General features: G+C 44.6%; 2 protein-coding genes and 1 non-coding gene across 6 annotated transcripts; all 3 read left to right on the top strand.

Annotated features, from left to right (window-relative positions):
* Nucleotides 1-466: 466 nt before the first annotated feature.
* On the top strand, nt 467-18,032 carry Atat1 (alpha tubulin acetyltransferase 1). Of its 4 annotated transcripts, none has more exons than XM_027923084.2 (13): nt 467-585; nt 1,054-1,114; nt 1,230-1,321; nt 1,444-1,504; nt 1,628-1,741; nt 2,346-2,447; nt 11,841-11,886; nt 11,998-12,066; nt 13,655-13,726; nt 13,934-14,177; nt 17,125-17,204; nt 17,292-17,334; nt 17,668-18,032. In XM_027923084.2, exons 1-13 carry the CDS (start codon nt 479-481, stop codon nt 17,840-17,842), a joined length of 1,266 nt encoding a protein of 421 aa, XP_027778885.1. In that variant the 5' UTR covers nt 467-478; the 3' UTR covers nt 17,843-18,032. The 4 variants fall into 4 exon arrangements, with proteins under 4 accessions (XP_027778885.1, XP_027778886.1, XP_071469645.1 ...); XM_071613544.1 differs by lacking the exon at nt 467-585 and adding an exon at nt 604-735; XM_071613545.1 differs by lacking the exon at nt 467-585 and adding an exon at nt 767-867.
* Nucleotides 16,193-16,265, top strand: Trnaa-agc (transfer RNA alanine (anticodon AGC)). The gene has a single exon. It is a non-coding gene; the product is annotated as a tRNA-Ala (tRNA).
* A 521-nt stretch (nt 18,033-18,553) lies between the features above and the next one.
* Nucleotides 18,554-22,537, top strand: C6H6orf136 (chromosome 6 C6orf136 homolog). Its single transcript, XM_027923086.2, has 6 exons — nt 18,554-18,849; nt 20,368-20,769; nt 21,056-21,144; nt 21,325-21,525; nt 22,100-22,169; nt 22,244-22,537. The coding sequence occupies exons 1-6, from the start codon at nt 18,778-18,780 to the stop codon at nt 22,355-22,357; spliced, it is 948 nt and encodes a 315-aa protein (XP_027778887.1). The 5' UTR covers nt 18,554-18,777; the 3' UTR covers nt 22,358-22,537.
* Nucleotides 22,538-22,568: the final 31 nt, after the last annotated feature.

Raw genomic sequence — 22,568 nt, 5'->3', positions numbered from 1 at the left:
AGGTTGGTCAAGTGGCTTTTATTTTTTATAAGAAATGGGATGCTGCTGTAGAAAGGGAAGTGGTCAAGTTTAGCTTGGCTCCATTGGGACCAGAAATGGCAGGGATAGGCATTCCAGCCATGCTGCTAGGATGGGCTTTGTGCCCCCCTCTCCTCACACATGGTGTTAACATCATTCCCAGCTGTTTACTAAGGGGATAAAGGGGGGTTGAGAGTGACAAGTTAAGTCAAGGACTAACCCGTTACTATGGCACCGCGAGGGTTGGGGAGTGGCGTTGCTAAGGGGTCAGCTGGTGTAAGTGAAAAACGCCTGTATCCAGGAAGGCTGCCAGGACTTGGGGAGAGGTTGGGCCGACCCTGCCAGGGGACGGGTTCGGGCCCCACCCAGCGGCTACTGGAAATGGAAGACCCTGAGGGCGGTGCGGTAAAGGGGCGGAAGTGACGTTGTAAGGGGCGGGTCCGATCGCGCACAATGGGCCATGGAGTTCCCGTTCGATGTGGACGCGCTGCTCCCGGAGCGGATCACGGTGCTGGACCAGCACCTGCGGCCTCCGGCCCGCCGACCCGGAACCACAACGCCGGCCCGGTGACATTTGAAACCCGCCCTATGGCCCTTCTTTCCCGGTTCCTCTCCAAACCTGGTCCAGGAACCACGCCCCCTTCTTACTTACTAGTGGCCACTCCTTTTGATGTCCGGGCCCATCCTTTGGGTGACCTTTGACTCGCAACCTAATGGGTTAGATTAGCGCTTGGATCTGTGAACTTTCACCCCTTGGCCCAATGTAGCCCCTGTCAAAGGCTGTGGTAGACCCGCCCTTCCTGCTTTCCCTTAGTTACCTGAAGGGAGGAGAGAGTATCACCTTGAAAGGTGTGACAAAAGTTTGGTTTCCAGAGGGGTTGGGTTGGAAACCAGATTGAAAGACATCCAGGCAAACGCAGAGATCCCTAAGTATTGAATCTGGGTTGGAATTGTGGTCCAGATTCCCAATAGTGACTGCTCAGGACCCTCTAATTCAGTGAGTATCTGACTCTTTTGTCTCCTCTCTCTCTGTAGTGTTGATCTGCAGCAGCAAATTATGACCATTGTAGATGAATTGGGCAAGGCATCTGCCAAGGTACTGGGGAGGCTTTTGATGGAATAAAGAGTAGACCTCAGTGGGGATGGTGACAAGGGAGGCCTGGGTCCCTTAAAAGGGACTTGTAGAAACTGCGTCTTCATTTTTTTGGCAGGCCCAGAATCTTCCTGCTCCTATTACTAGTGCATCAAGGATGCAGAGTAATCGCCATGTTATTTATGTGCTCAAAGACACATCAGCCCGACCGTGAGTGTCAAATTCTCCTACATTCTATACTTAATTCCTTCCTGCCTCAACCCTCCCCCCTTCTTTGACTCTACCACTTCCAGACAGCTGCTGGCTTGTTCATTATTTTCCTCATCCTACAGGGCTGGGAAAGGAGCCATTATTGGTTTTCTCAAAGTTGGATATAAGAAGCTCTTTGTATTGGTGAGTGTTATTGGAAACAGAGGATTTGTATGCCTTGTTTCCAGAGAACAAAAGTGCTGGTGGTTGCATGGGCAGCAAAGATGGCTGGATCTTAAAAGATATTTATTATTCTTTACTTTGCAGGATGATCGTGAGGCTCATAATGAGGTAGAACCACTCTGCATCCTGGACTTCTACATTCACGAGTCAGTGCAACGTCATGGCCATGGACGAGAACTCTTCCAGCATATGTTGCAGGTATCATTCTGTGTGTGTGTGTGTGTGTGTGTGTGTGTGTGTGTGTGTTCATGTGTGGTACTGGGGACTGAACCCAGACGTGCTTTATCAATGGGTCACACATTCCCATATCTTTATTTTTTACTTTGAGACAGGGTCTCGCTAAGTTGCTTAGGGCCTTGCTAAATTGGTGAGGCTGGCTTTGAACTTATGATTCTCCTGCTTCAGCCTTCCAAGTCTCTGGGATTAAAGGCTGCACCACAGCACCCAGTATCACTTTCTTTTTTTTTAAAGAGAGAGAGAGAGAGAGAATTTTTTTAATATTTATTTTTTAGTTTTTGGCGGACACAACATCTTTGTTTGCTGAGGATCGAACCCGGGCCGCACGCATGCCAGGCGAGCGCGCTACCGCTTGAGCCACATCCCCAGCCCCAGTATCACTTTCTTTACCACTCATCCAAAATAGAGATCAACTGTTCCTTTGCCCTGAGCCCTTCCAGAGGCCTTGCTGCTCTCCTTCACTGCAGTGATCCCATATCCCCCTATTCCCTTATAAATCTCCTAAGTTCCTGTTGGCTTGCTCTGCCCTTACACTCTCCTACCCTGAGTCTCCTATTCTCTGCAGAAGGAGCGAGTTGAACCACACCAACTGGCCATTGACCGACCTTCACAGAAGCTGTTGAAGTTCCTGAATAAGCACTACAACCTGGAGACTACTGTACCACAGGTTAGAGGTTTAGATTATAGATCCCTACTGAACAATTCCATTGTACTTATTATTTGGGGCAGAGAAGTGGCACTTCTAAGAGCTCCTTGTTCCCCATCATATAGGACTCATTTTATACAGCTTAACTCTTTCTTTTGCTACCATTGCTCATCCTGCAGTCATTTCATCCTCATGTATTTTTGATTATCGGGGATTATTTCCTAAACCTCAGTTTCACTCCCAGTACAGCTCACTTCCACCTCCTTGGTTTCACACTGGCTAATTAAAATTTCAATTAAGGTTTAGCAAAGGTCCAGAGTGATATATATTCTCTGTCCTTCCTCAGGGAGCTTTGGTCAAACAAAGGAAAGGTGATCTTGTCTATAATAAGTTGTTGAAATAAGTTAATAATGGTATCCATTCATTCAGCAAGTATTTATTGAGTGCTTGACGCTGCTGTGGGCAGTAGGAATATTCTACTCAGTGAAACAGACAAAAGTTCTTGTGGAGCCCTTATGGGGCTTATATTTCTACTTAGGGAGACAGATAAACATAAATAAGTAAAATCTATACTGTGATTAATAGTAAGTGCTCTGGAAAAATGAAGGCAAATAAGACTTGGGAGTGCCATGGGGAGGGGCTGTAGGAGATTACAGGTTCCAAAGGGATAATCAATGAGAAGTTATTGTTTGAGCAAAAACTTAAATACAATGGGTTTCTGAAGGGTCAACATTCCAATACAGACAGAATGGCCAGCACAAAGACCATGAGTTGGGAATGTGCCTGAAAGAACAACATGGTGCTAGGCATGGTGGTGCATGCCTGTAATCTCAGTAGCTTGGGAGATTGAGACAAGAGAATCTTGAGTTCAAAGTCAGCCTCAGCAACAGTGAGGCGCTAAGGAACTCAGTGAGATCCTGTCTCTAAATAAAATACAAAATAGGGCTGGCAATGTGGCTTGGTGGTTAAGTGCCCCTGAATTCAATCCCCAGTACTTCTCCATCGCCCCCCCTCCCCCTGCAAAAAAAAAAAAAGCATGAGTAAGGGCAAATATGGTAGGAGATGAGATCTGAGAGGTAATGGAGAAGGAAGGATATTTAGGGACTTATGAGTTACTGCAGATACTTTGATATTTACTCCAAGTGAAAAATAAAAGCATTTTGGCTGTGATTTTTTTTTTTTTTTTTTTTTTTTAAACAATGTCACATTGGTTGTTACAGGCAGTAGAGGAGCAAGGGTAGAAGCAAGTAGACAAGGATTGTTGTTAGGAAAGTAAGAATCTTGATGAAAAATGGTAGTGGTTTAGACCAAGGTGGCAGCATTAGAGATGGTAAGGAGTGGTCAAAGTTTAGATATTTTGAAGGTAAAGCAAGTAAGATTTCCTGATAGACTGGATGCAGAGAAAATGGGGCATTGAGGTCTCCAAAGCCTGAGCAGTTGGAAAAATTATGTTGCATTAATGAGATGATAGGTAGATCATCTTTGGGGGAAATACTAGGAGTTTATTTATTTATTTATAGTTGTAGATGGACAGTACGGCTTTATTTGTTTAGTTTTTTTTATGCAGTGCTAAGGATATAACCCAGTGCCTCACACATGCTAATTGAGCCTCTGCCACTGAGCTACAGCCCTAGGAGTTTATTTTTAATATGTTAGTTGGAGATGTCTGTGATATGTCATGTTGAGCAAACAGTTGGATACTTCCTTGGAGAAGAGGTTTGGGGTAGATAGTTTTCAGCATATATATAGTATTTAAAGCAACCAGACAGGATGAAACCACTAAAGAGAGAGTAAATGGATCAAGGATATGAAAGCTCTTGGGTGCTCTTTAAGAAGTTAGGGAGAAACTAGAAGTTAGAAACCTGGTGTGGTGGTGCACGCTTATAATCCCAGGAACTCAGGAGGCTGAAGCAGGAGGAGGATCACAAGTTCGAGGCCAGTCTGAGCAACTTAGAGAAAACTTGTCTCAAAAAATGAAAAGGACTTGGCATATAGCTCAGTGGTAGAATGCTTGCCTACATGGATGAGGCCCTAACCTCCAGTAAAACACACACACACACACACACACAGGAGAGTAAGGATCAGAAGAAAGAACTAGCAGATGTAACCAAGAGACTAGTGAAGGAGATGAAAGCTTAAAAGTGGGATAACCTGGAAGGTTGATGAAGAGTGTTTCTGAAAGGAAGAAAAGGTTTTCTGAGTAAAATGCTGATGATCATTGAGCTAAGAAGAGGTCTGAGAAGTGATTGCTGGATTTAGCTGCCTTGGATCACTAGTGATACTGATGAGCTATTTAGTGCAGTGGTAGGTAAAGGTTTAGATGGACAGGGTTTGGAGACAGAGAAGCTAGGAACTTGAGACAGCAAGAATAGGCCACTCTTAAATGCTACTTTAAGACCTGGAGATGTAGGTCAGTGGTGAGTGTTCGCCTAGAATGTGCAAGGCCCTGGCTCAATTCAAATATAAATCATGCCACTTTAAGGAGAAAAGTAGAGCAAATAGCTAGAGGAGGAAGTGGATCAAAAGAGGGTTGATTCTTTTCAGATGGAAGAACTAATAGTATAAGAATGATTCAGTATAGAGAAAATTTGATGGTGACACAAAAGTGGGAGGAATTGCTGAAGTAGTGTTGGTGAGTGGGCAAAAGGGGTTGGGATTTGTTTGACAAGTTAGCCTTGGATAGGAGTGTGGACCATTCATCCAAGATAATATAAATTGATAGACATGAGTAGAGACAAAGCATAAGGACATTGATAGTGAGTGCTATATTGGAGTAGAGGTTGAGTAAAGAAAAGCTTAATATGAGCTTTTTTTTTTTTTCCCCCTGGTACTGAGACTGAATCCAGAGGTGCTTAACCAGTGAGATACATCCCCCAGCTCTTTTTATTTTTTTATTTTGAAGCAGGGTTTCACTAAGTGGCTTAGAGCCTCACGAACTTGCTGAGGCTAGCTTTGAACTTGTTATCCTCCTGCCTCAGATTCCCAAGTCTCTGGGTTTATAGGTGTTAAGCTTAATCTTAAAAGGCAAATGTTTGTCAGGTTAGAAAAGAAGGAAGCAGCAGGTTAAAGTGCATTCTATATAGAAGAACCAGCATGAGCAAAGGCAGAGAGGTATTAAACCACCTTGCAAGACAGAGCAAGCATTGTGGTGTGGTTGGAGTGCTAGGTGTGTGCTTGCTGGGGAGAGGATAAGGTTGAGTTGGTAAACACAACAGCAAGGTCAAGGCAAGAGATAGACAGGGTATACTTAGAAACTCCTCCTACAGCGCTGGGGATATAGCTCAGTTGGTAGAGTGCTTGCCTTGAATGCACTAGGCCCTGGGTTCAATCCCTAGCACCAAAAAAAAAAAAAAAAAGAAGAAGAAAGAAAGAAATTCCTCCTACAGTGCATTTCTCCATTAAGAGGGAGTAGAGAGCAGTGGAAAGAGCACAGTATTTAACATCAAACACCTTAATCAGTTAACATGTAAGACCAAAGCAGTTATAGAATATAAATAATAACAATTAACAATGCATGAGCTCTATGTGAAAGCTTCCTGTATCATCCCAGTGGAACCTTTTATATCTCTTTGAAGTAGGTGCTCTGATTCTATTTTCCCTTTTTTTTTTTTCAGGAGGGTATCCTTGGATTGAACTCAGGGGCACTCGACCACTAAGCCACATCCCCAGCATTATTTTGTATTTTATTTAGAGACAGGGTCTCACTGAGTTGCTTAGCACCTCATCACTGCTGAGGCTGGCTTTGAACTCACAATCTTCCTGCCTTAGCCTCTGAGCTGCTGGGATTACAGGCATGCGCCACCAGGCCTGGCTCTGTTTTCATTTATACAAATCAGTGACTTGACCAAGTTCATACGGTTAATAAGTGGGAGAGGCCCAAATTTGAATCTATATTCTTTTTTTTTTTTTTTTTTTTTGAGAGAGGGTCTTGCTATGTTGCCTAGGGTGGTTCTAAACTCCAAGGCTAACCCCTGAGCAGCTGGGACTATAAGTATGTACCACTTAGCCTAGCTCCTCCATAGGCCACTATTTTGTTTTGTTTTTTTCTTTATGTGGTACTAGTGATTGAACCCAGGGTCTTGTACATATTAGGCAACTGTTCTACCACTGAACTACATTATTATTATTATTATTATTATTATTATTATTATTTTTAATTTTGAGACAGGGTCTCACTAAGTTGTCCAGACTGGCCTTAAACTCGTGATTCTCCTACCTCAGCCTCTCAAGCACCTGGCATTACAGGTGTGTGCCACCACACCTAGCTCATAGTTCACTCTTAATCTCTGTACTGTATTCCTGGCTAAAACACCATAGCTAAAATCAGAAGTCTCAAGGTTAGGCCTTCCAATTTAGCTGTGTGATGTTGAGTAAGCCATGTCTCCATATCGCCCCCCCTCCCCCCGCTTTTCTCTACTAATCACAATGCTCAATAGTGATTCAAGGCTAAGTGTAGTGGCCTGTGCCATAATCTTAGTACTCAGAGGTTGAGGCAGGAAGATCACAAGTTCAAGGGCAGCTTGGGCAACTTAGCAAGACTGTATCTCAAAATAAAAATGAAAAGGACTGTGGATGTAGTAGTTCAATGGTAAAGTGCCTGTGAGTTCAATCCCCACTAACCCCCTAAACAAATTGAAACTAAAAATATTTAAAAGGACTAGGGGTTAACTCACTCAGTGGTAGACATTGTCTAGTATGCACAAGGCTCTGAGTTCAATCCCAGTATGCTCAAAAAAGAAAAAAAACAGTGACTCCAAGTACTGTTGTGAAGGCCAAATTGAATGTGATAGTAAATAACTCTCAAATAAACAGCTACTAGTTGTCATATGGGCACATGTCTTGCCTTAACTAGCTCTACCCATTTGAACTCTGCTGAATTCTTAATATTTCTTAAGTGTTTGTGTACTTAGTTTTGTGCACTGTAACTCCATTAACCTTGTTCCTGGTAGACTTAAAAGCTGATTCTGGGTTTTTTTTTGTTTGATTTAGTTTGGTTTGGTTTGGTACCTGATATTGAACTCAGGGGGACTTAACCACTGAGCCACATCCCCAGCCCTTTTATATTATACTTTATTTAGACACAGAGTCTCTCTAAGTTGCTTTAGGGCCTCGCTAAGTTGCTGAGGCTGGCTTTGAACTCTCGATCCTCCTGCCTCAGCCTCCCTAACCCCTGGGATTACAGGCATGCACCACTATGCCTGGCTTTTGTTTTGTTTTTGAGATAAATTTTACCATTTTAACCATTTTAATGTATAGGGTTGTTTTTGTTTTTAATAATGACAGTATTGGGGAATTATATCTACCGTCTATTTCCAGAACATTTCCATCCCTCAAAAAGAGACACTAGGCCAGGTGCAGTGGCACATAACTGTAAACCCAGGTACTGAGAGAAGACTGAGGCAGGAGGATCATAAGTTCAAGGCCAGCCTGAGCAACTCAGAAATCTGTCTCAAAAATTTTTTAATAAATCAATAAAAAGGACTGGGGAAGTTATCTCAGAGATTGTCGCCAAGCACAGCAAGCCCAATGAGTTCAATTTCCAACAACACAGAAATAAATATATTCTTTCTTTTTATTCTTATTAAGCAGTTACCCCTATTCCCCTTCCTTCTGCCCTTGGCAACAACTAATCTATTGCTGTTGGGATTTGCTTATTTTGGATATTTCATATACAAAGAATCATATAATCATGATATGGCCTTTTCTTGTGTCTGGCTTCTTTCACTTAGCATAATGTTTTCAGAGTTCACCCATGTTGTAGCATGTAGCAGTACTTCATTCCTTCATATGGCTGAATAACATTCCATTGTATGGATAATGCCACACATTTTGTTTTTATTGTTTTGTTTTGCAGTGCTGAGGATTGAGCCCAAGACCTCACACATGTAAGACAAAACATTTTGCCACTGATCTACCTCCCCAGCCCTTTTTTTCAATATATATTTTTTTAGTTGTTGATGGACCTTTATTTTAATTTTTTTCTTAGTGGTAGTTGGAAACAATACTTTTATTTACTCATTTTTATGTGGTGCTGAGGCTCGAACCCAGCACCTTGCATGTGTGAGGCGAGCGTTCTACCACTGAGCCACAACCCCAGCCCCTATTTTATTTTATTTTTATGTGGTGCTAAGAATCAAACCCAGTGCCTCACATATGTTAGGCAAGCACTCTGCCACTGACCTACAATCCCAGCCCCTTCCCAGCTTTTTTTATTTTCATTTTGAGAAAGGGTCTTACTAAGTTGTCCAGGCTGGCTTCAAACTTGTCATTCTTTTGGCTCAGCCTTTTGAGTATCTGGGACTATAGGTATGTGCTACCATACCCAGCAATGTACCACATTTTTTTTTTAATATTTATTTTTTGGTTGTAGTTGGACACAATATCTTTATTTTATTTATTCATTTTTATGCGGAGCTGAGGATTGAACCCAGGGCCTCACACATGCTAGGTGAGTGCTCTACCGCTGAGCCACAACCCCAGCCCCTGTACAACATTTTGTTTATTGTATTTATCAAGTGTTAGATGTATGACTACCTTTATTTTTTGTCTTTGAATAATATTGCTGTGAACATTCATGCGCAAGATTTTGTTTGCACATATTTTTAGTCTTCTTGAATTGCTGTGACATATAGTAATTAACTTTTAAGAACTGACAAGCTGTTTTTCCACAGTGGCAGTATCATCTTTATCATCTTTATTGCATCCCCAAGCAATGTAGGAGTGTTCCAATTTGTCCACATTCTTGTCAACTTTTGTTATTTTTCTTTTTGTTGTTTTTGTTTTTTTTAATTGTAGATGGAGACAACATCTTTATTTATTTATTTATTTATTTATTATGTGGTGTTGAGGATTGCACTCTACCACTGAGCCCCAGCCCCAGCCCCTGTTTTTTTTTTTTTTAAATAGCAGCCGTTCCGGTGGGTATGAAGTGTGGTATCTTTTTGTGGGCTGCTTGGGGGGGTTTATTTATTTATTTATTTTTGGTGGTAGTAGAAATTGAACTGTGGGCCTTTTGCATGTTAGGCAAGTATTCTACCACTAAGCCACCATCCCTAGCCCTTTTTATTTTTTGAGACAGGGTCTCACTACGTTCTAGGCTGGCCTTGAGTTTGTGATCCTCCTACTTCAGCCTTCTGAGAAGCTAGAATTACAGGCATGTGTCACCAAGCCTAGCCTCTGTGGTTTTGATTTGTATTTCTCTAATGACTACTGATGTTAAACACTTATTTATTTATTCTTGAGCAATTTTTTTTGGGGGGGGAGGGGTACTGAGGATTGAATTCAGGAGTGCTTAACCACTGAGCCACATTCTCCAGCATTCTTTTTTATTTATTTTATTGAGACAGGGTCTTGCTAAGTTGCTTAGGACCTTGCTAAATTGCTGAGGCTGGCCTTGAAATAGCAACCCCTCATGCCATAGCCTCCGGAGTCCCTGGGATTACAGACGTGTATGTGCCACCACGCCCAGCTTTACTAGCCATTCGTATATCTTTGGAGAAACATTTATGCAAATGTTTTATCCATTTTTAAATTATGTTGTCTGTTGTTAAGTTGTAAGAGTTCTTTAAATATATTCTCAATATAACAATCTTATCAGTGTGTGATTTTTCTCCCATTCTGGAGATTGTCTATTCCCTTTTTTTAAAAAATAATTTTTTGTTGTTGTCAAAGGACCTCTATTATTTTTTATTTATTTATATGCGGTGCTGAGTATTGAACCCAGTGCCTCACACATGCTGGGCAAGCACTCTGCGACTGAGCTGCAACCCCAGCCCTTTTTTGATAGTGAAGTATAACATTTTTAATTTTGTGAAATCAAATTTATCTGCTTTTTCTTTTGTTGTTTCTGATTTGGGTGTCATATTTAAGAAACTGTTGCCTGAGGTGGGCACAGTAGCACATGCCTGTAATCCCAATGACTGAGGAGATTGAGGCAGGAGGATCATAAATTTAGTGTAAGACCCTGTCTAAAAAAAATAAATAAAAAGGGCTGGGGATATTGCTCAGTGGAAGAATTCCTCCCAGTTCGATACCCTGTACTAATGATGGGGGTAGGGGACTGTTAGAAGAAACTCTTGCCTGGAGTTGAGAGTGTAGCTCAGGGCACTCTGTGCTTAGTAAGTACAAGGGCTTGGCTTGAATCCCTGGCATCAAAAAAATCAACCCTTGCTGGGCGTGGTGGTGCACGCTTGTAATCCCAGTGGCTCTGGAGGCTGAGGCAGGAGGATCGTGAGTTCAAAGTCAGCCTCAGCAAAAACGAGGTGCTAAGCAACTCAATGAGACTCTGCTCTAAATAAATACAAAATAGGACTGGGGATGTGGCTTAGTGGTCAAGTGCCCCTGAGTTCAATCCCTGGTACAAAAAAAAAAACTAAACTTTTTAAAAAGCCTGTTCAATCCAAGGTACCAAAGATTTTTCTCCTGCTTCCTGCTTTCCTCTGAGTTTCGTAGTTTGGGGCTGGGATTGTAGCTCAGTGGTAGAGCGTTTGCCTAGCATGTGTGGAGTACTGGGTTTGATCTTCAGCACTACATAAAAATACATAAATAAAGGTATTGTGTTCCTCTATTACTGAAAAAAAAAGTTGCATAGTTTTAGCTTTCTTTTTGCCATTGAGATATGGTGTCTTGTTGCTGTGCCAACCTTGAATTCAGGATTCTCCCACTCAGTCTCCTGAAGAGCTGTCTGGCAATAGTTTTATCTTTTACATTTGGTCTTTGACGCTGTTTGAGGTCAAAATGATATTCTGAGACAGGGTTTCAACTAAGTTGCTTAGGGCCTTGCTAAGTTGCTGATGCTGGCTTTGAACTTGTGATCCTCCTGCCTCAGCCTCCCGTGCCACTGAGAATACAGGTGTGCACTAATGCCTCTGGCACCATATTGTTTTGATTCCTATAGTTTTAAAGTTAAGCTTCCAGTTTTTTTTTTTTTTTTTGGGGGGGGGTGCTGGGGATTGAACCCAGGAACAAGTGAGACACATCCTCAGCCCTATTTGGTATTTTATTTAGAGACAGGGTCTCACTGAGTTGCTTAGCGCCTCACCATTGCTGAGGCTGGCTTTGAACTCGCTATCCTCCTGTCTCAGCCTCCCGAGCTGCTGGTATTACAGGAGTGCGCCACCACATCTGGCAAGTCTTCTAGTTTTATCCTTCTTCAACATTGTTTGGCTCTTGGAGGTTCTTTGCAGTTCCACATGAGCTTTAGGATCAGCTTGTTTGGGGTCTGAGTTTTTTGGTATGCTGGATGTGTGTGTGTGGGGGGTATTTGTTTAATCTTTTCTTGGGGGTCTAGGTTTTTGGTCTGTTACCAAGGATAAGAAATCTGGCTTTTCTTCTTCTACTGTGGTTTTTCTGGTACAGGCTCTGTAATGTGCTCAGTGGCTGAATGGACAAATATACTTTGCTTTCATCTTCTAGGTGAACAACTTTGTGATCTTTGAAGGCTTCTTTGCCCATCAGCATCGTAAGTTTTCTCATCTTGTGTTATCATGTAGTTGGGACGACGGAAGGAAAGAGGTGGGCTCTTGGTCCCACTGGCCCCCACTTAGGGGCACCACCACTTCCTTCCTCACAGGGCCCCCTGCTCCCTCTCCGAGGGCAACTCGACATTCTCGTGCTGCTGCAGCTGATCCCATGCCTGCTGGTAAAGCCTGCATCAAATGTGTGGAACTGTAGCACAGTGATGGCTAGTTATTCTAGAAACCCCAGGAGGACAGTGTTTTCCATGGGCAATTTTTGAAAATTCTGAAGTAATCCATGTCTCCAGCACTCATTCTGTTTTCCTTTGTCCTCATGGGAGTTCAGTGCATTTTATATTTGACAGGTTTTTTTTTTTTTTTTTAATTTTTGATGCTAGGGATTGAAACCAGGGCTTTGTGAATGCTAAGCATGAGCTCTACATGGACTACATACCCAGCACCATACTTGACAAGATTCATAACTAAGCAAGCCCATTCAGAGCCTGTTTGACAATTGAGATGAGTGGAGCCAATTGCTAGGTCAAATTCATCAAAATAGGCCAGGGTTATATTCCTTTTTTAACCCCTCACGCTTCTATAGGCCAGGGAAGGACAGGCAAGTGCAGCCATTTCCAAATGTAGAAGAGTAATATGAATGGTCCAAAGTTTAAACATTAGTTTTAGAAGGCAATGTCAAGAATTTATGGCATTTCCAGCTAAATAATGAAATAGACCTGGAGAAACCACACCTACAGTGCTGACCAGTTTTCCTGTCCCATCCTCATATACATACACATAGCCTATCAGTCTGAGCCCCATTCTTCCTCTCCCTCAGCATATCCTCAAGGAGAACAGTGTAGCTTTCACTAGCTGTGCAGTACTTGCTAGTATAGACAGACGGGTCTTCTTCCTGGGCTGACCTTATGGCTAGCTCCTGCCTTGCTGTATGATCAGGAAAGGAAAGAATGGCCACCCAAAGAATAGTCTGTTGCCCATTATTAGCATCAGCCTGCATCAAACACTGATATGAGTGACTGGCGTTGGTTTACAAGGCTTCCTCATTGCAGGGAGGGTGAGAATGAAGATCTCCAGAAGAGGGCGCTGTGGATAAAGCTTAAGTGGCTGTGTCTGCTAGTCTTGGAGAACCTCTTAAGAAGCAGGAAGGGAGAGCTTTGGCCACTATTTCAGCTCCTACTTACTGATAGCTCCTTTTGGGTGCCTACATTTTCTCTTCATCTTTTTTTCTTTTTTAAACCTAATAAAACTTCAATCTCTCCACATCTTTTTGCACAGGAAGGGGAGGTCTTGTCCCACCCCCCTCTTCCTCGACCTCTCCAGAGCAATTCCCAATTAACCAAGGGCTTTGTCCATCTCATCTAGAGGAACCTAGGGTCCTCACTGGCCCAGCTGGGACCATTCCACTGCCCCAGAACCCCAAGGGGGCCTGACAGCACCCATGGACAGTAAGAGCTTGCCTCCTCTTGGCCACCCTTTTCCCGCATCTCCCAGGCCCCCAGTCTCCCCTTGGGTTTTATCCCTTAATTCTGTGTTCGGCCTACTCCTTCTGGCTCTCCCCAAAAGTGCTCCAGCATTCCCCCCCAAAATTCCCTTTGGTGTGCTGGCTTTGCCATAGCACGGCTTCTGCGATGGCATTCTCAGGAGGAACTGTTGTATTAGGGAGTAGAGATGTGGGGTTGTGGGGGTAGTGGTGGGGAGGAGGGTACAAAGTATATTTACTAATTCTTCCCTTACCTTTGTCCCCTCCACCACCAGCTCCAGCAAGGAAGCTGCCACCCAAGAGAGCAGAGGGAGATATTAAGCCATATTCCTCTAGTGACCGAGAATGTAAGAGGGGTTTGATAGGGTGTGGCTGGGCCTGGGGAGCTTAATGTGTAGGAAAAAGGGTGCTCAGGACCCAGGGGAAGGATGGTGATCTCTATGGCTCTGATTTTTTTTTTTTTTTAACCTAATCTTTACTAATCTAATTACTAATCTTTTTAACCTAATCTTGACTCTTCTCTTTTTTGTTTGTTTTTCCCTTATCTCCTCCAGTTCTGAAGGTAGCTGTGGAGCCTCCTTGGCCTCTAAACAGGGCCCCTCGCCGTGCCACACCTCCAGCTCACCCACCACCCCGCTCCAGCAGCTTAGGAAACTCGCCAGAACGGGGCCCTCTCCGCCCCTTTGTGCCAGAGCAGGAACTACTACGTTCCCTGCGCCTCTGCCCACCCCATCCTACTGCTCGTCTTCTGCTGGCCACCGACCCTGGGGGCAGCCCAGCACAGCGTCGCCGCACCAGGTAATAGAACTTGGAGAGTTCTTGGTATGTGTAAGAGGAGCTTAGAAATGGCAAAGGATAATTTGAATCTGTCAGAGATGTGGATTAGGGTGTCCCAAAACCTATGGGTAGATAGAGGAGTCCCAAAACCTTTGAAGAAACATATTGAAAAATATTTGTGGAAGTGATCTGGAAAAAAGTTTGAGAGAAAGAACCTAGGGACCCTAGTTTTAATGTGAGAGTTAATGTGAGAAGGGTGGGAAGAATTTTAAGCCCTAGTTTTAATGTGAGAAGGGTGGGAAAAATTCAGAAATCCATTGGGTTGGGGGAAATCTTGGTTTAACACTTGCTAGAGATGAGCAGTATCACTTAACACATTTTATGAACCCCTGGGTCCCCAGGGTCAATGCCTTGTGTGCCAAGAACACTTCCCAGCAAGCAGGTAGTGGGTATCTCCTTTCTCTCATTAGCTTTCTTTTCACTTCTGACTTCTGTTTTTCTCTCTCCCCCATTTTTCCTTTCCCTTCTTCCTGTCCATAACATCTCTCCATAGCTCCCTTCCCCGCTCTGATGAGAGTCGATACTGACAGTCACCCCTTTCCTCCCCCGGGAGACCTGGGGTAGACAGAGATTACTTTCCCTGAGAACCTCAGATTCACTCTTCCATTGCATCCTCCAGGACCCAGTGGAACCTGACAGAGCCCATGGGATTCCCTCTTCCCCTTTCTTAGACAACTGGGTTGTCAGGGTCCCAAACGGTATACTACTTGTAGCTTTTCTTACTACAGAAGGCACCCCTGCTCTCCCAACTTGGCCTGAACATCCCCAGACAGCCAGACCCTTGGGTGGGTGGCTCATACTAATTAATTGAACTTTGTGTGTGTGTGGTGCTGGGGATTGAACCCAGGGCCTCACACATGCTAGGCAAGTACTCTACAAACTGAGCTGTATCCCCAGTTCATACTGATTACTTAGAGAAGCACACTCTTGCTTGCCATCAGACTTCAGACTACCATGGAAGGTCCTAGAGCCTCCTCTACCAGGGAAAACTGTTTAAGGAGTCCTGTCCATGGAATAATCCCATATTCCTTCCCCAGAGTCCAGTGGTGGTTCTAATACTGTTTATGCTGCCTACCACACTTGCCCTTTCAGCCTGTTCATTCTAGCCAGTGTTCAAGCTTGGCTTCAGAGCAGTCCAATTAGATAGGACAGGGACTCACCGGCTCCCCAATGGGGTTCAACTCAATGTTGCCAAACTCTTAATTTCCATGTTTTGTGTATGTATCAGGGAACCCCCAAACTGATGTTGCTTTGGGGTCTCTAAAGAAGATTCATTGATGCCACTGCTTCCTTCAGATCCAGATTTTGTTTCTGGGCAGTAGATCCCAGCAAGCACCCTGGGATCACTTTTAGTCATGTTTTGAAGATAAGTCTGGGTCTCAAGGATTTGTTTGATCCTGGAATCCCCTCTCCCATCTGTCCCTCCCTGGTAGCTATGCTGATAAACCTCTGTCTTGTGAGATTGTCTTGAAATGAGATGGAGGACCACTCTTCCACTGGCCTTCCTCTCTTCTTCCCTCTTAGCAAGACCCTCCTTCCCTGCTCCATGCACGGGGTACAGCTAGATCCTTCCCCTTTCCACCCTCTGAATGTGTGGTAGATCAGATACTTCTACTGTGTTCCCTCAAAGCCTTGGGAGCAGGATCTCCCTCTCTCCCCACTCACTCCTCCCTTTTCTTCTCCCTCTGTGTTGTCTGAATAAAGCTGAATTCCTCTGTGTTTTCTAAATTGACCTTTTCAATGAAAAAAAAAAAAAAAAAAACTACATAAGAAACAATTTAAGGTGTCAGCCTCATTTTTATGTCACCCCTTATTTTTCTGGGGTCTCAAGACCTCTGTCCCTTTCATCCTCTTCACCTCTGAGATTGGCAGATCTTCCTCCAAGAAGTATCAGAGCTCCCCTTCTAGGATCTGGCATCTGTCCCTATGCATCTTCTTTGCTGATTTTTCTCCTTCCAAGTTTGTTTTCCCAGGCTGGGGATGTAGCTCAGTTGGTAGAGTGCTTGCCTAGCATGCACAAGGCCCTGGGTTCAATCCCCAGCATCACCAAAACAAAACAAAAACCTAAGCTGTTTTTCCTCATGGAGTCATTAGATCCCCCTGTATGGGCTTCTATATCCACTCCCTGTTCCCTCCAGGTCTCCCCAGTGACTTCTGCCCTTGACTTTGGCCAGCCCTTGCTGTCAAGATTTATCAATATCTTGGGATCTACTAATTACCTACCAACTGTTGTCTGGACTCTTACCATGCTGCAATTTCCTGTAAACCTGTGACCCACTAATTCCTTGAATTTCTTTCAAGTCAAGCTGTTACCTCCATTTAGAGTTCAAGACAGTCTGTTATCCTGTTCCAAAGCTTCCTTCCTTTTCCTCCTAAATTTGGCCTTGTCACTCCCTATTTCCCTTTAATCTGAGGTGTCTTATATTTAAGGTAACCATATTTTTCAAGCCAAACATCAGGGTACGTGGTCCAGCAAATTATTTTTTGCTTATATATGAGCCTGCTCTTTTTTTTTTTTTTTTAAACATTTTATTTTTATATGGTGCTGAGGATCGAACCCAGTGCCTAATACATGCCAGGCAAGCGCGCTACCGCTTGAGCCACATCACCAGCCCCTGTGAGCCTGCTCTTATGACATGATTTGGGTCACTTTAGCCATACATTTCTCACATAATATCAACTAGAAAGAAAACAGCAACAACTCAGGATTGATCCAGAAAACTGGGATGTAAAATGAGCTCCCTCCCCCTCTGGAGCACATCTAAGATTAAAACCCCTTAGGAATGATAATTAACCCCCTTCTCTTTGTTCTTGTGTTGTTCCTCTTATTCCTCTCCTCTGATCCCTCCATACTCACTCATCTTTCATCCTGTAGCCTGTTCCCCATCATCTCCCATTTCTTCTACAGGGGGACTCCCCCAGGGCTGGTAGCCCAAAGCTGCTGCTACAGCCGCCATGGGGGGCCTAATTCCTCATCCCCCAGTTCAGGTAAGTATTTGTTCCTTCTATCCTCAAAGTAGGCCACATCCACTATCTGCCTCAGCCTTCCCATGCACATGCCTGATATTTTCACAGGCAAACAAGAATTGAAGTTCGCAGAACAGGAAACAGAGATTAGGTGAGGTGTAAACCCCTCCCCTAACAGTTTCCACCATTTTCTGAAGATTTTTACTCAGCTATTTCCTTTTCCTAAATTTTGCTCCTATGAACTGGACATCAGCTCCTCCCACAAATCCTTCTTACTAACATCCTACAAGCCTGTTTCCTCAAAGGTTCGACTCTGTTGCTTCCCTTTAGTTTCTGAGGAGTTTTAAGTTGGATATAATTTTAATGGGTTCCATGTGTCCTCCTCTACATTAACATCTGCCACCTATGAGCCTTTAAAGAATCTGTATTTGTAATTCCCACTTAAGTGCCTCTATAACGCACTCTCCATCTCCTCACTCACCAGGTCTGCCAGTGAGGAGCAGGTCTTGTCACAGGATGGGTCTGGGGAGGAACCCACACATACAGTTCCTCAACAGGCCCAAGCTCCACCATCCCAGTCCTGGACAGTGGGTGGGGACATGTTCAACGCCAGGTTCATTCGAAACCTGCAGGAACGTCGCAGCACCAGGCCTTGGTGACCACAGCCCTTTTTCACACTTTCAAAGTCAGTATTATTTCTTCCTCATTACAGGAGACAGCCAAAGCCCAGCCCTCCTAATGGATGTTTTCATTCATTCATTCATTCAACAGGCTTTCCTATCAGCTCCAGATCATTTGTATCTTATTTTTAACCAAAGTAATAAAAGTATTTATTTTTATAAATAAAAAGGCTATTAAAAACTTGATCGTCATTATTTCTCTTAATCCAGAAAATTAAGATCCAAAGTGGTAGCAACACAAAGTATACCCAGAACTACAAATATGTACCACAAATGCATTCTTCTCACCAATTGGTAATGTCATCTCTCACCTCGGTTCAGCTTGGATTTTGTTTCTTTGTTCACTTTTGCAATTATAAGCAATCATATCTAGTTTGAGGTTTCTGAGTCTTAAAGTCCAATTTCCTGGTTACTTTGATGGTTCCTTCCAAGCTTTTTCTTCACACTGAATACTGCCCTGGCACATATGCCCTCTCTTCATAGTGGATATCTTTAATTGAACCCTTAAATCAAACTGGTGATTCAGCAGATTCAAGCCTCCCTCTTCAAGGTGCTCCTCTCCTTCCCCGTCCGCACCCTTCCCCTTTCACACGGTTCAGCCGCATCCTCGCCTAGGTTGCTGCGCAAGTGCCACAGGCACTTGTACAGTTCAGTGCCGCTAATTTGCTGCGCAAGCGCCATAAGGTAGCGTCGGTCTGGCGAGCGCAGGCGCACTTAACGGCGAACCGAGCGCAGCTGCTTCCCTGGAGCCTGCAGTGCGCAAGCGCGCAACATCTCCGTTTTCCTCCCCTCAGCCCCTTCCCCCCCCTTCCTTTCCCCTTCACGAAGCCGGCTCTGGGGCACGCTCACCCCTGTGAGGAGGTCGGAGGCTGGAGGCTAAACTTGGGAGGCGCCCTCTCCGTTCCCGGAAGATCATGTACCACCCCAGCCGGGGGGCAGCCCAGCGTCTCGGCCCCTGCTTTCGCGCCTACCAGGCTCGACCCCAGGTGAGAGCAGAGGAAAGACGGGAGGGGAGGAGAGGGGGCGGGGAAAGACCCTTCTTAGAGCCGGTGCGTGGGGCGGAGCGCGCGCCGGGTTCCGCGCAGGCGCAATGGCACCCCCCGCCCCTTCCCACCTGTATGGATTGGCGTGTGGAGGGGGCTAGGGTCGCAGGCATGGGTAAGAGCCTCTGCCCGGCTGGTGGGGGCATGTTAGCTCTGTCCTGAGAGCGGGCGAGCGTGGTCGACGTCCAGGCAGCCTGGAGCGACTGCGTTGCGCCCGAGACTCTTTGATTACCTGTGCGTGGAGGTGATTTGAAGGGCAGGGGCAGAGGCTCGAATCCCGGCCGCAGCGCGGCAGGGAGTTCGTCAGCCCGGACCAGAACCGCAGGCCGTGCTGTGCAGTCCGCACATCCTGCATCTGGAGAGTGGTCCCGGCAGGAAAGCCGGACCCGGTGGACCCAATTCAGACCCCTGTGCATGGGCGGGCAACATGACCACGCCCCCATCAGAGATGCGCCTCTGGGTCACTGTCCGGGACTGAGGTACCCGCACGGCCCACCAGCCCTCCGGGAAGTGAAACTCCCAGGGGATTCCTTGGGAGCCGAGACTCGGGTCAAACCTTAGTGGGTGACTTCCCATCTTGTCAGTTTTAACGTTAGTAAACCGGGAAATGAAGTTCATCCTTTAATAGTCTACTATTTAGTGGCATAAATAATAGTGGCACTGAAATAATAGCTTCCATTTACGTTCTATTTTATGGGTGACAGAGTTTTATTTACATTCATTAATATCTTATAAAACCTAATGAGGCTTCATCATCCTTATTTATAAGAAACTGAGGTATAGGGATGAAAGTGCACAATAAAATGGGAACTTGGATTCCTAGCTTCAGTCGTACGTTCTTTTCCCTGTGCTACATTTGCCTGGCATATTAAATTATGGAGATGTCTTGTAGACTACATCATTTTCACTCAGAGTACAATCAAACCTATTATTCATTTACCAAATATCTATTCTCATATGATCCTTACTATAAGAGAAGTGAAACTAGCCCCTAGGACTCGTATTGGTTGTTTTGGTTTTTTTGTTTTTTGGTGCTGGGGATTGAACCCAGGGCGTTTGACTACTGAGCCACACCACATCCCCAGCCCTTTTTTGTATTTTATTTAAAGACAGCGTTTTTGCTGAGTTGTTTAGGGCTTCAATAAATTGCTGAGGCTGGCTTTGAACTCACGATCCTCCTGCCTCAGTCTCCCAGACTGCTGGGATTACAGGAGTGCACCATGGCTCCCAGCCAATGTTGGAGTATTAATGTAAAGGCATTTGCTATTAATTGAGGGAGTTACTAGTACCTGTGGTACATCAAACTATTTCCTCCCATTTTCAGTAGAGATGGAAGTGAATCTGTACCTTTTTTTTCTTCTAGCAAGTCTCAGCTCCTCTGTCAGTAGTAGTAGGTGGGATTGGAAGCCTGTTCATGAGGCAACTGGATTCTTACCTTTTTCTCTTGTTCTGTCTCCTTAGGACCAGATTTCTTCTCGGACTCTACCATTCCCACCCCTTTGGCCCCACTCCACAACCACCACTTCCCCATCTTCTCCTCTTCTGTGGTCCCCTCGACTCCCACATCCTCCCTCCCAGCCTGTCCCCAGGCCTTGTCTACTACCTCTCCCTCAGATCCAGGCCCTCAACTCACCGTGGGTAGTTCTCCCTCCAGGAAAGGGGGAGGAAGGACCAGGACCAGAGTTGCACAGCCGCTGCTTAGATGGACTTCGGAGCCTTTTTGAGGGACCTCCCTGCCCATATCCTGGGGCTTTGACACCTTTCCAAGCCCCTGGAACTGCCCATCCTTCCCCTACCACCCCATCAGGAGATCCTAGTATGGAGGAACACCTGGCTGTCATGTATGAGAGACTGAGACAAGAGGTAAGTCAGTTCAAGAGTGGTCTTCATCTATAGTGGAAAAGAATATAAATAATCCTTAAAAATAGTTTAGTCAATTGGACTATCTTAGAACCATCAGGCAGGCATAGAACTGTGCTGTGAACATTTTCCCAAGGAAAAAGATGCTCTTTTATTGAGATTAAGGGAGGTCAAACGTGGGAAGAGATGACCTTTCACTCAGAGGGGATAAGAAGGCCCTAAAAATAGAAAACTGAGAAATTGGATCATCTTTATTTTCTACTGAGTTCATATCTCTTCTTCCACCTAGCTTCCCAACCTCTTCCTTCACTCCCATGACTATACTCTCTATTCATCCGATGTGGAATTTATCAATGAGATTCTGAGCATACGTACCAAGTAAGAATTGACATGGGTAAGGCTGGGAAGGGAAAAGGACCCAATGCTATACACTTGACTCTTTTTACTTCTTGGATTCTGGATAGCTTCTCACAAGTGTCTGCCATTCCTGTGACGGAAACCAGTTTGTTTTTCTGATTCTGTCATTGTGGAGATTTCTTTCCCATCATTTTTTCATAGGGGCCGGACATGGTACATTCTGTCACTGACCCTCTGCCGCTTCTTGGCCTGGAACTATTTTGCACAACTTCGGTTAGAGGTTCTACAGCTGACCCGCCACCCTGAGAATTGGACCCTACAAGCCCGCTGGCGGCTCATAGGACTTCCCATTCACATGCTCTTTTTGCGTTTCTACAAGCGTGACAAAGAAGAGCTTTACCGGTAAGAGAAATGGGAAAAGATCCAAACTATAATCAGTTCCTTATCATACCTTTTAAGACTTTGACTATCTAGTCTCCAATCCGTGAGTTGCCCTCACTTGAGGGATCTGTTTTATTCTATAGCAAAAACAATAAGGATTTTGAATATATTAAGAAACCTCTGGGCCAGGCACAGTGGCACATGCCTGTAATCCCAGCAGCTCAGGAGGCTGAGGCAGGAGAATCCTGAGTTCAAAGCCAGCCTCAGCAACTTAGCAAGGTGCTAAGCAACTCAGTGAGACACTGTGTCTATAAAAGAAACCTGAATTTCAATTTCTTCAGGTACCTTTACCTGGCCTATAGTATAGGTACTGACTTACTGAACATTGGAATCACCTAAGGATCTTTAGATATTGGTGCCAGACTGTTCAATTTAATTGCTCAAGGTGCAACCTCAGCTTTGCAATTTCTAAAAGTTCCCTCAGGTGATCTAATACGTAATAAAACTTAATAACTCCTCATTTGAACAAATGCTTGAGTTAAGCTTTGGGACCAGGGACCTTCTCCCTAAGTAAGCCTCTCTCCCCGATCACCAGGACCTATGATGCCTATTCCACCTTCTACCTGAATTCCAGCGGCCTCATTTGTCGACATCGTCTAGACAAGGTGAGTCTTGGGGCTAAGATAAAAGGAACATTTGTGTGCCCCTTCCCAACTGGCATTAACTGCTCTCCCTGCAGCTGATGCCTTCACACTCACCCTCAACGCCTGTAAAGAAGCTGCTGATGGGAGCCTTGGTGGCCCTGGGGCTGTCAGAACCAGAACCCAACGTACACGTGTGTTCCAAGGCCTGAGCCAAGAACTGGGAGGGAAGCAGCACTGAAGACTTTGCTACGCACAAGAGAAGGAGGTGGAGGTGGCCAAGAATCTTGAGCCAGCTGCTTTTCCTTTTCTCTCCTTCCTCTCCATCTCATGCTGTGTAAAGCTGCTGTGTAATTTAACTTGTAAATAATAAAGTAACAATATGGGATGGATTTGATGTCACTTTCTCTGGACTTCAAAAGT

Source organism: Marmota flaviventris, chromosome 6, assembly GCF_047511675.1.
Source record: "Marmota flaviventris isolate mMarFla1 chromosome 6, mMarFla1.hap1, whole genome shotgun sequence".
Lineage (NCBI taxonomy): Eukaryota > Metazoa > Chordata > Mammalia > Rodentia > Sciuridae > Marmota > Marmota flaviventris.
This window is presented reverse-complemented; position numbering and strand designations above follow the sequence as displayed.

Coding starts and splice junctions, on each gene's coding strand:
- Atat1 (XM_027923084.2), top strand. CDS start 479: ATGGAGTTCCCGTTCGATGTGGACGCGCTGCTCCCGGAGCGGATCACG. Junction 1,742..2,345: donor TCTTCCAGCATATGTTGCAG/GTATCATTCTGT, acceptor TATTCTCTGCAG/AAGGAGCGAGTTGAACCACA. Junction 2,448..11,840: donor TGGAGACTACTGTACCACAG/GTTAGAGGTTTA, acceptor TTCATCTTCTAG/GTGAACAACTTTGTGATCTT.
- C6H6orf136 (XM_027923086.2), top strand. CDS start 18,778: ATGTACCACCCCAGCCGGGGGGCAGCCCAGCGTCTCGGCCCCTGCTTT. Junction 21,526..22,099: donor GACAAAGAAGAGCTTTACCG/GTAAGAGAAATG, acceptor CCCGATCACCAG/GACCTATGATGCCTATTCCA. Junction 22,170..22,243: donor GTCGACATCGTCTAGACAAG/GTGAGTCTTGGG, acceptor CTCTCCCTGCAG/CTGATGCCTTCACACTCACC.